Source organism: Oculina patagonica, chromosome 1, assembly GCF_052425735.1.
Source record: "Oculina patagonica isolate OP01 chromosome 1, crgOcupat, whole genome shotgun sequence".
NCBI lineage: Eukaryota > Metazoa > Cnidaria > Anthozoa > Scleractinia > Oculinidae > Oculina > Oculina patagonica.
Window position 1 is genome coordinate 4,463,496 of NC_135758.1, and position 13,090 is coordinate 4,476,585.

Sequence of the window (13,090 nt, forward strand, 5' to 3'; positions counted from 1 at the left end):
ATATGGTGGCTGTTAATTTTCGGCTCCCAGAAAAATCATTTGTCAATAAAATTGAATTACTATTAAATAGATTTAGCTAAGCCTAAAAGCGGAGCTCCCCGGTAATTTACTTTGCCCTTTATTAAAATATCTGAATTCACTGACCGTAGGCATAAAAAATAGTTAATGAGCCCGCAATCCAATAGAAAAAAACCATTTTTCGGTCAGCGGTCAACTTTATAAAAACGCGTTACCTCGATGAGTTATTCACCTGAGCCCGCGATATGATCACGTGATACTGGTCAGCGGATACCTTGTATTCACAGCTGTCAATTGACCATAACTTGGATGCCCAGTAACAAATAGATGAGGGTTTATCTATTTCTGAAGTGCGCAACACCGTACGTACACCGTACGACGTACGCGCCCGCGAGCCATGCCGCTAGCCATGATGACCATGAAAACTCAAGTTCATGGTTTTCCTATTTCTGTGAATTTTCTATGGGTATGGGGCTCCGCTCTGCGGCCCTTCGGGCCGCTGTGGAGCTCCGCTATAACTTAAAGATAAAGTCAAATTAAATCAGTGTATGAAGTTTAAAGGCTATACTTTCATCCAGGGGTGGGGGGGAGGGGGGGAAGAAACTTCCTTTGTTACACGACTCAAAAAGTGATCATAGCGGTGCCGGGCAACCGAGACTGCGCAGTAGCTATCGAATGATTGCTAAGGGTGTAGTGAATAGCTTGACAAAGTTCATTGTTTAATTCGCATGATTTGGTCTTGATCGTGCCGGCAAAACACAATAGCTATTTGCATTTTGATTGCTCCTTTGAAGTCTTCCGGATATCAAAACAACCGTAAACAGTGATAACAGTGACCAGTCTGGCAAAAGTAAGGCTTGTGAATTATACTAATTAAAAATAACTCCAATGGTTCTGAAATTATTTCCCATTTTATGGTTGTTAAATTTCAACTGCGTGACAAATTTTTCGGTTGTTATTCCACGCCGCCCAAACATTCTCATTGACGTGAGACATTAGGCGTAAAACATCAAACGCAAACACCGCGACTATTCGCATTTCACACGCACGCAGTCATTGATATTTAAATCTTTCCGAGAAAACAAAACCTTGGTTTGACGTCTTTCTTAGCAACGGCTTGATTAACATAGACTCGCACCGTTTCCAGGCACTGCTATGTATTCAAATAAAAGTGCCGACTTTCTTCACCCCCCCCCCCCTCTCCCCCTGCTTTCATCTAATGGGAAGTTACAGGGGCATTTATATTGCCAAAAACATGAAAACGAGGCTAGGCAGGCCAGGGTGACTTTTTCCATACAAATATCTTAAATTTGAATGAGTCATATCTTTGCAGCCATTTAACCCAAAACACTGAAACTTCTCAGAATAGCATTATATTCATTATTTAAGTGCCACCATCAGCGTTTTCAGAAACTTGACCAAAAAACAAAAATGAATGACAACCATTTTTGCGTAAGGTCTTACGTTTAAACAAGGCCGATCCGATTATTCATGATCAAGTAGCTCGGGTTTTCTAGGAATACTGCAAACAAAAAGCTAAATGAGTATACAAACCGGTAAGCCGAAAATTACACGTAAAAACACTTACCGACTGTTTCGAATTCGTTCCTTAGTAGGTCAAGAATACGTGTACGACAAGATCAAATTACTGAACATCTGCATGTGACAAATCCCGCTGTGTTCAAAATGACGACGCGGGACTTACTATTTAGCACTCATTTGATGTAATGAGACAACAACGAGACACCTCATGACATGTGTGATTTATACCTCATGTATGAAAAACTAAGAAGTCTCATTACATGAACTAAGTGCTGTAGTCGCTCCCTTTACGCATTCTATCACGTGTCAACATTCGACGTAAAGGAGTCTGGTATTGGTTTTCAGCACTTTCCAGCTCTTATACTTTGATCATTATATTCTGATCAATGTTCAATAATAAAAATAGGGGTCACCGAGCTCGTTTATAAGCACTTAAAGCCCAAATTAAAGGTGATTTTAACAGGTTATACAGTTGCTATGGTAACCAGTGACGTCAATAAAATAACCAAAATGTATTCACCAATCATTGGGCATTTATTCGATACCATTATTGTAGCATCAACTGATAAAGATTTTTTTGTACTGACCCGTCAAAGAATAAGAGCTTTAAAGTGCTGAAAACCGATACCAGCCACCTCAACACGACAGACGCGGGTCCGCATAGGGTACATATGCAATGGTAGCTAGAGTCAAGCATTCCTGCTGAATGACACAGATTTACATAGTTACGTCGTAGTGTAAGTAAAGAATCTGTCATCAATGGTACCAGAACGTGTTGTGAAAGCTCAAACTTTATTAATTGTACTTACTCGACTGAAGTCTCATTCAGTTTTAGCAGATTCAGCTCGCAAACACTACTCATGCTGACGTTACATGTCCTAAACTTTCTTATTCAAATACCCCTCGATCAATTTTTATCGCGCGATACTCACGTCATGCAACGAACCCTGATACAAACATACCACGTGATGCATGTTTAATTACCGTAGAGAGAGTGAAAAAAAAATAAAAATGTTGGGTGTCACGGTCTGCTGGAAAGGGCGGCATTTTGACAAATAAATCCTCGGAAAGCCCATTTTTACACTGATCCTTCCTTCATGAATTCTGCTAGTCTACATAACAAAACAAACAGCGAGCGGATTTTGAATGCTAAATTTCTCTTAAAAGAACTAAAGATTAACGTTATATAACGTCATTTTAAGTAAATTTAAAATTTTGTTGTTTATTATGTTTTTACAAGGCTTTTAGAAGAGGACATCATGGATGGCATAGAAGACGTCGCAGAAGCTATATGTATCGGCTTAATTGTTGCTACTTTCCTTCTTAACACCTGTCGTGCTCTAAAAGCCATCAAGATATGCAAAGAATGTTTGATTATTCTACATAATAAAGCACTGGAGAAAGAAAATCAATTTGGCAAAATACTTTACGGCGCGATCTATAATACAATGTTCAGTGCCTATTCTGTCATCTCTGATTACACAAATGCAATAAAATATGGTATAAAACTTCTTGCCATTTACTGCGAGCGTGGTGACACAGCCGAAGGAGGGAATATTACCATAGCACTAGCCGACATATATAAACGGCGGTGTGAATATGCAGAGGCAAGAGAACTTTATGAGAGGGCGATCAATATCATGAGAGAAACTGGCGACAGAAAAAGACAAGCATACGCTTATAGAAATTGCGGGACAATGTCTTATCGTCTTTGCGAATATGTTGGAGCTAAAGAATATCTTAAGAAAGAACTTGCGATCAGAATTGAACTTGGAGACAGACAAGCAGAAGCTTTATCCTACGGAAACTTAGGAACTGTGTTTCGATCTCTTGGTGAATATGACAAAGCTAAAGAATATCACGAGAAAGCACTTGCGATTAGAATAGAAATTGGTGACAGAAAAGGAGAAGCATCATCTTACGAAAACTTAGGAGATGTATTTCAATCTCTAAGTGAATACGACAAAGCTAAAGAATATTTTGAGATAGCACTTGTGATCAGAATTGAAATTGGTGACAGAAAAGGAGAAGCATCACTTTACGGAAGCTTAGGAAATATGCTTCGATCTCTTGGTGAATATGAGAAAGCTAGAGAATATCAAGAGAAAGCACTTGCAATTAGAATTAAAATTGGTGACAGAGCAGGAGAAGCATCATCCTATGGAAACTTAGGAACTGTCTTTCGATTTCTTGGCAAATATGACAAAGCTAAAGAATATCACCAGAAAGCACTTGCGATCAGAATTGAAACTGGTGACAGACAAGGAGAAGTGGCACCTTACGGAAACTTAGGAACTGTGTTTCAATCTCTTGGTGATTACGATAAAGCTAAAGAATATCACCAGAAAGCACTTGCGATCACAATTGAAATTGGCGACAAAGTAAGAGAAGCAACTTCCTACGGAAACTTGGGAACTGTGTTTCAATCTCTTGGTGAATATGACAAAGCTAAAGAATATCACGAGAAAGCACTTGCGATTAGAATAGAAATTGGTGACAGAAAAGGAGAAGCATCACTTTACGGAAGCTTAGGAAATATGCTTCGATCTCTTGGTGAATATGAGAAAGCTAGAGAATATCAAGAGAAAGCACTTGCAATTAGAATTAAAATTGGTGACAGAGCAGGAGCGGCATCATCCTATGGAAACTTAGGAACTGTATTTCGATTTCTTGGCAAATATGACAAAGCTAAAGAATATCATGAGAAAGCACTTGCGATCAAAACTGAAATTGGCGACAAAGCAGGAAAAGCAGTAGATTACAAAAACTTAGGAACTGTGTTTCAATCTTTTGGTGAATATGACAAAGCTAAAGAATATCACGAGAAAGCACTTGCGATTAGAATTAAAATCGGCGACAAAGAAGGAGAAGCAACAGATTACGGAAGCTTAGGAACTGTGTTTCAATGTCTTGGTGAATATGAGAAGGCTAAAGAATTTTACGAAAAAGCACTTGCAATAAGAATTGAAATTGGTGACAGAGTAGGAGTAGCAGTAGATTATGGAAACTTAGGAACTTTGTTTCATTCTCTTTGTGAATATAACAAAGCTAAAGAATATCAGGAGAAAGCACTTGCGATCAAAATTAAAACTGGTGACAGATATGGTGAAGCATACTCTTACGGAAACTTAGGAACTGTGTTCAAATCTCTTGGTGAATATGACAAAGCTAAAGAATTTCAGGAGAAAGCACTTGCGATCAGAATTAAAATTGGCGACAAAGCAGGAGAAGCAACAGATTACGGAAACTTAGGAACTGTGTTCAAATCTCTTGGTGAATATGACAAAGCTAAAGAATTTCTGGAGAAAGCACTTGCGATCAGGACTGAAATTGGTGACAGATCAGGAGAGGCAACATTATACGGAAACTTAGGAACTCTGTTTAGGTCTCTTGGTAAATATGACAAAGCTAGAGAATATCTCGAGAAAGCACTTGCGATGAAAATTGAAATTGGTGACAAAGCAGGAGAAGCAACAGATCACGGAAATTTAGCAAATGTGTTTCTATCGCTTGGTAAATATGACAAAGCTAAGGAATATCAAGAAAAAGCACTTGCAATCAAAATTGAAATTGGTGACAGAGCAGCAGAAGCAGCATCCTACGGAAACTTAGGAACTCTATTTGCTTCTCTTGGTGAATATGACAAAGCTAAAGAATATTACGAGAAAGCACTTGCGATCTCTATTGAAATTGGTGACAGATCAGGAGAAGCAACAGATCACGGAAATTTAGCAAATGCGTTTCAATCGCTTGGTCAATACGACAAAGCTAAAGAATATCAAGAGAAAGCACTTGCGATCGAAATTGAAATTGGTGACAGACAAGGAGAAGCAACAGGTTACGGAAACTTAGGAACTGTGTTTCACTCTCTTGGTGAATATGAGAAAGCTAAAGAATATCACGAGAAAGCACTTGCGATCAGAGTTGAAATTGGCGACAAAGGAGGAGAAGCAGTAGATTACGGAAACTTAGGAGCTGTGTTAAATATCTTGGTGATTATGACAAAGTATAGAATATTTGGAAGCGTTCCTTTTATGGAATTGGACAAAAAAGGAGAAGAAAATTTATAAGTAAATGTTTCATTCTCTTGGTGAATATGTCATGTCTGAAGGTTATCTGTATAGGGGGCTTTCAATTAGTCAAGATATTGGAGACGTTGACAGCGTGTTTAAATGTCTTGTTTCCCTAGCGGGGGTGAAGTTATCCAAAGGAAATACCGAGGAAGCGTTTAACCATCTACTTTGGAGTATTGATAAAACTGAAGAAATGCGTAGTTTCCTGAAAGACAACGATCAGTTTAAAATATCATTTTCAGACGTCCGTGATATTCCCTACCAGGTTCTCAGCGCACTTTTTTGTTTTACTGGGAACCCTAACAATGCTCTTTATGTTTTAGAGCTGGCACGAGCTAGAGCCCTAGCAGACTTGATGGCGACTCAGTACTCTGTTGAAAGTGAAATCTCTGCGAATCCTCAATCGTGGGTTGGCATTGAGGATATTATGAAAAAAGAAAGCAACTGCGTTTGTCTGTACACTTCTTATTTTGAACAAGATACATTTTTGTGGATTCTTAAAACAAGCGGAGTCCTTCATTTTCGACCAATAACTGTAAATGAAAACATTGCCGGTGCTGGATCAGATGGTATTTAGATGACTTTTTCGCAAAAACTCCGCAGCTTGGTGTTACCCAAGAAGATGCGAGATCGACCTAATGGAACGATGGGCGGTTGGGTTGGGTTTTGAAAGCTCCGCAGCTTGCTACTTTACCCGAGAAGGATTGTGAAGATCGATCTTTAAATGTCATTGAGTCAAATTGAAATCATTCCAAGAGGAGAGTCTGGAAGATTTGCGACTTGTAGAGGACGACGATGAAGAAATTGAAAATCCCGAATCAAGTCTTTCTTTGTGTTACAGAATGCTCATTGCTCCTGTGGCTGACTTACTTGAGAGGCCCGAAATCATCATTGTTCCTGATCGGTCTTTGAACAAAGTTCCATTTGTAGCGTTACATGATGAAGGAGGGAAGTATTTATCAGAGTCTTTCAGGATCCGCATCGTTCCTTCATTGTCTACCCTCAAGCTCATTCAGGACAGCCCTGCAGACTATCACAGTCAGACTGGTGCACTGATAGTGGGTGATCCTGTGGTTGGCTGGGTGCTTTACAAGGGATGTCGTTGAGAACTTTAAACCACTGCCTTGTGCAAGAAAGGAAGCGGATATGATTGCAGAACTGCTGAGCGTACAGCCCCTGTTAGGAGAGTATGCAACCAAGCAGGCGGTACTTGAAAGGTTACATTCAGTGAGTTTGATACATTTTGCTGCACATGGAAATGCTGAAAGAGGAGAAATTGCCCTTTCCCCTCTACGCCTCACTAATAGTATTCCACAAGAAGAAGACTACCTGTTGACAATGTCTGACATTTCGCAAGTTCGACTGCGAGCTAAGCTGGTGGTACTTAGCTGCTGTCACAGTGGGACGTGGACAGATCCTAGCTGAGGGAGTTGTTGGAATCGCTCGGGCGTTCTTAGGATCAGGTAGGCCTTTCTCGATTATGCTAGCATTTTTTTCGGCATTTTTTGGGAAAACGAGCATTTTTTTCGTTTTTTCTTCAAAAAAGAATTGCTAGCATTTTCTGTCACTTTTCATGACTGTGATCCAGATTTTCAGCACTCAGAACTCAGAAGGATAAATAATCCTAAAGTTTCACAATTTTGATTACATAATTTGATTGTTTTCTGTCTGTTTCGACTGTTTGTGCGTTGTGTTACTTGTGTACTTGTGTTGTGTTACTTGTGTGTGTTTTTTTTATTTTCATTTTTTTTTAAAAAAATTAATAATTTCTTTTATATATATTTTTTTATAAACAAACAATTATTAAGTATCACCTGTTGTTGATATGAGCATATAATGTGAGAGTTTGTACGTTTTGTTTGAAATAAAACAAAGCATTTTTTGGAATTCAAGTGGCATTTTTTAAGGAAATCAGGCATTATTTTAGCATTTTTTCGGCTTTATGCGAGAATTTCTAGTAGCATTAAATGCCAGTTTTACTAGCATAATCGAGAAAGGCCTAGGATCAGGTGCACGTTCAGTACTTGTGGCACTGTGGGCCATAGAAGACAGAGCGACAGAGCAGCTGATGCGTCGCTTCTACGAGCACCTTGTTCGTGGGGAAAGTGCAAGCGAATCTCTTCACGAGGCCATGAAATGGATGAGAGGTAACGGCTTTGCCAAGGTTTCCGAGTGGGCACCGTTCATGCTGATTGGAGATGACATTTGAGTTTAATAATTAGAAGTACGTAAGCTTCCTTAAATAACTAAAAATTTCGCATTTCGGGTTGTAACCGTGGAGCTAATGATGTGTAACCACGAGAAAAAGTCAGAAAAGACTTATTAACGTTTCAACGCAGGCCCGTAGGGAGGGGGGTTGTGATGGGTGCGTCCGAAATCCGCTGAAAAAAATATATGAAAATACATGAATAAAGGGAAATGGTATTTCTGTACTTCCACTATTTACGTTCAAAATGGTCCTTTGGGTTGAAGGTCCACCATTTTTACATTTGTGTGGTATATTTTGGACCAAATTGTGTGATTCTAGGTTAATTTCAACGATACATTTTACCTAATGTCCTTCATAGTCGAACCGTTCGAAGAGCCATTAATATTCCCAGGCGCTACCAAAAAGAGATGAGACTGGGTACTTGTTGGGCTCGGAAGCACCCAAGAAGGTTGGAGCTTGCCACGGTGATAAAAGATCAACAAACCGACTCTGGCTGATATATGTAATTACCATTTGACAATGAAATGAAAAAACTTATCTTTTTCCTGTCTTCCTTCTATGTACTGCCGTCATTGTTTACTAAGCAAATTGTAAATTACGTTTTCAAGGTTCTGTTTCGAAAAATATGATTTGAATTTAAAAATGTACCAGAATTATTGTCGTTGTTACCTTCACTTTTACCTGCACTTTTTCCTAAACTGTCTTTAAACCCCACGAAATGCTGTCCCAGATAACCTAATTTTTTTTTCAAAATTTCCTGGGGGAGGATACCCCTAAACCTTCCCTACGTTATCGTATCGTACACACTAAAATGAACTCTTAACATTAACCAAAACTGTCAGTGAATCAATTAAATCAATATTCTGTGTTGTATGTATATGTTAAAGCAGTAAGACTGCTCGTTTTCGGTTTTTAACGATTTTGATTGCTGACTCATCTATATTAAAAGGTCGACAGAGACCGCTTGCGGATTTCCGTGTAGAGATAAAGTGAAGTGTGAAGCTAATTGCTCGTTACTAACAAATAACGATATCGTCTTATTATTTCCGAGATCAGATTTGTTGTAACCTGTGTCTGCGCATTCAAGTCATGGCGCAGCAAAAGAATTCCTTTCCTGCCTCCTGATCAATATTTTAAGCAACAGGTTTTTTGTTTAGGCACAGCTGTACCAATCCAGATAAACGGGAATTTTGATTACCATTGTGCGACTTTTTGGTGAGTTTTTCGTTCTTTAGCCTGTTTTGACTTCAACTAATGACAAACATCACAAATCGACTAGTGTTTGTTCTTGTAGTCCTAAGTTCATCTCTTCTAGCGCGCTTGTAAATTGAGTGCAAAACTATCGTCTTTTTTCTCTTAAATCGCTTCCGGAAGGCGCAAAACACGGAAAGCGTGAATTGTCGCGCGAGGGGTGTGAGGCGTGTGCGTCTCTCTCCAGACTCACTCTCCCTCTTTACACTCGCTCCAGACCTTTCGTTCATCGGCCACGCGCGATCGCAGAAAATTACGAGTGTTTTGCAGTCTTGCTTGAAAATAGTCAACTGGACATCCGCTGCTAGTTAAAATTCTACAATTTAACTACTTGAACCGGGCTACTTGGAAGAAAGTTCACCAATCAAGATGTTAATTGAGAACAACGGATGGTGACTTTTTTAAACAATAAATCACTTGCGTTTAAGAATAAAAACAAAAGTTCAGCAACAAAATTTGAAAACCCAACTAAGTTCTGAAGATGCAGCCCTCTTGGGAAACTTTGTGACTTTTTTGATTGGCTAGTTTCTATCTTAAACGTGGAACGTTTTCAAGCTGAATGTTTCAAGTAAAATGAAATAATGATACTTTGTCTCACCCTTGAAGGATGGGATTTACAGAGAGTATACAATATACCGGAGTAGATAGTAATTCATGTAAAACGCACTTTTTTGTCTTCACGTGGTTACAAAAATTGTTGTAGAGCTGTTGTCTAGGTGCTTTAACGTTATTGGTCTGTTTACGAAAAAGATAGCCATCCATTGTTCTCAATTAACGTTATGATTGGTCAATTTTCTTCCAAGGGGTCTGGTTCAAGTAATCGGATTGTAAAGTTTTAGAAAGAAACTAAAACATATTCGAACATCTTTTGGCACCTACCAGTATAAGAAAAACGTTATGTTCGTTTTAGCATTTTATTTTGATTTACCATCTGCGACATTCTAATGATTGTAATGTAGCTACATTTTAGGTTGATATTTTGATGTATTTCGTAAATTTAAATTTTAATCTTTGGCTTTTATCAGAAGCTTAATAATATGCTTCTCTCTTATTTATCACGTCTGTTGTTAATAGTACTTTTTTGAAATTTTAAATTGTAATCTTATTACTTGTAGGAGTGCCACTTGTTTTTTAAAACGGATATGTGTCGACCCTTAATAAAAACATTTTTCATGATTGTATTTTATTGTATATAATGTCCCTTTTCTCATTGGCTGAGGAGATTCCCGGCATGCATTTCACTGGCTAGTCTGCTAAGTGATTGGTGCGCATTCATGCTGGGAATGCATGATTTTCAAGAGGTAATCGATGATCACTTATATGGTGCCTGGGCATCTTGTAAACATAAACACAGTGGGTTAAACAAACATATGGTGATTGTGTCCCGCACAACGGTGCTTTAGTTAGTAGGGACTTTTACATCGGAGTGCGAGTACGACTTCTTCGATATTTTTTATGACAGGAAGCTGATATGTGAACTCGATAATAAGTCGACAACAGAATGTAAAAAAAAAACCCAAACAATTAATTATATAACAAAGAACGGAGAGAAAACCATGTAAAACACTAATAAGTACAAAGGTACTTTTTGGTTGTTTTGTACAAGCTAGTCGTATTTCATTTCAATTTGTCTTTGTCTTTCTACGTCACTTGTCTTGCAGGGAAAATCCCTTAGTGTTGGAATTTCAGTTTTTTGCATGTATAAAGTTCACTGAAACAATTGAACAGAAGCATTTCACAAAGCAACCTCCACTTTTCGCAATAAACGCAACAACTCAACAAAACAGAGTATTTTAGTGGTTAACTATGGATCCAAGTCCTAGGCAACAGTAAGACACTACCTCTCTGGAACCTCTATTTTCATTCGCCCGCTGTAAACACTACCTCTATTGTTATTCAGGGCTAGAGGCATTGTTGTCACCTGTCATCTATTGTTTTAAGAACCAATGAATTAACTCGTTCCGAGAGGTAGTGGGCGACCCCTAGGCAACTAGACTTTTATAGATTGTGCTAGCATAATTTTTGGCATAATTGGAGCTAAAAAGCATAATTTGTGAAACGAGCACTGCCACGGCATAATTAGCAATTTTTAGCACTTTTTGGAGCATAAATTCATAAAATGTAGTAAATATGGTGTACTTTCTACAGAAATAAATGAAATTTAGGTAGTTTGTTCTTGCAATGCGTGTTTTAGCTATACAATTGTGATTGTTAAGTCGTTGGAGGCATTTTACAAACGGTTTAGAGATGCGAGCAGCTAATTTGGACAGCTGACGGCCGTGATAAACTGCCATAAACACAAATAAATTTACAACAACAGTATTTAAAAAACATCATAATTTGGTGTCGTTATTGCGCACCTCTATGTATAGAATCTACGTCATTTTGTGAGCATAATTTCGGAAATCAGAAGCATAATTTGGGAATTCTGGCATAATTTTTGCATAATTTGGCAAAATTTTGAGCACTGCTAGTAGCATAATATGCCACTTTTAGGAGCACAATCTATAAAAGCCTATAGGCAACCACGGGTCAGGAAAGTCTTGAAAAGTTGAACTGTTCCATTTTCAACAGGCTTTTTGCCAAAGCGCCTCGAACGGGGTCTTGAAAGTTCAAGCTGTAAAATACGCGCCATCTTTTATTTTTAGATGAGGGAATTTAAACTCTATCTGCTGTTGTTTAGTTCGTCCCCAATCTTCCTCAACATGGAACCAATCTCTCTGGATGTGCGCTTTTCTCTGTTTGCTGCGTCAGCATCCGCTGACTTGTGCTGTGCGCCGGCGTTGCTTGATTGAGCCGCGCGTTCACGTGGTTCAATACGCTTGAAACTTCGTCTGCGGCTGCTGTTTCGGCGGAGAAGACCTGAAAATCCCATGGTGCAGTGAAAGCTGTAGGACTTGTGAACAGTTTTGCTGGAAATGAATATAAAAAAGGTCATAAATAATACGATATAATGAGCTGTTTCACTAGTTTCATTGAAAGTTCATCAAGTTTTCTATGCAGAATCATTGCTCTCTCCATAAGCCAATTATACAATTCACAATAAATAATTGAATTAAGCCGGCACATACAGACAAACAGATGACATTTGCGGCCAATTCTAATGTCGGATCTGTATGCCGGTGTGTTGAACAAGTGAAAATAATTTCGCGGAAACCTATAATTGCTGGTTTTCACTGTCACGCAAGTAACGATTCTGTCACGCGCTGCAAAAAATAAATCCAAAGCTATTGAGTTAAACAAATCAAGAATTTTACAGGTTGTAGAAAATAACAAGAAAGTCTACGTATCCAAGTCTCAGGTCTGTACGGTATTCCGTACTCGAGTTATCCGTCATAATGTTTGACACAAATTTATAGAGCACAGTATGGAAACGCCATCTTGGATCCCATGTGGAGGGGAACCAAGATGGCCGCCGGAAATCAATGAAAACATCTGGCATTCACTTCTGCTATAAAGCGCGGTCAGTTCACCTTCGTGAACACGTAAACATTCATATAAACACATCTTGTAAAGCCTTAACTGTTCAGATCGTTAAAAATAACAAGATGAGGCATTCTTTTTAAGCATACGTGACAGCCTTCAGGCAGCCATTCTGATGTCGTGTGGCGCAAAACTCCGAAATTCAAAATGTTATTTCTCAAAGATGGTGGATGCTATCGAGCTGAAAACCTTCAATAAGATATATATTAAGGACGTCTAATAGCTAGTGAAGGATAAAAAGTCAGGGGGCTCGCGATTCTGGATTTAGAATTTGATGACGTCACGTGAAAACCAAGAATAGGATTTATAAGACAAGGAAATAATTTGCCGACTGAAGTATAGAACTCTTATGAATAAAAGAATTATGTGTTAATATATTGCGGTTTGTTTATACGGTGTTTATATTAGATCATTGCCGAATCGAACATTGAGGAGGGAAGAATGTTTCAATATAAAACTGCTTTACGATTTCGTCTTTTCTTACTTTGATTACGAGCGGATTTCTTTGTTGTCT

At 38.5% G+C, this 13,090-nt stretch overlaps 1 protein-coding gene and 1 pseudogene across 1 annotated transcript in view; both read left to right on the top strand.

Moving 5' to 3' along the window:
* The first annotated feature begins 2,819 nt into the window (after positions 1–2,819).
* The window catches only part of LOC144636238 (uncharacterized), a 53,066-nt gene continuing 42,795 nt past the window's right edge, over positions 2,820–13,090 (top strand). Inside the window, exons 1-2 of the mRNA XM_078495401.1 lie at positions 2,820–3,090; positions 3,232–5,542. Of these exons, the coding sequence (XP_078351527.1) occupies positions 2,820–3,090; positions 3,232–5,542 (2,582 nt within the window). The remainder of the gene's footprint in view (positions 3,091–3,231; positions 5,543–13,090) is intronic.
* On the top strand, positions 5,662–8,379 carry LOC144636249 (tetratricopeptide repeat protein 28-like; annotated as a pseudogene).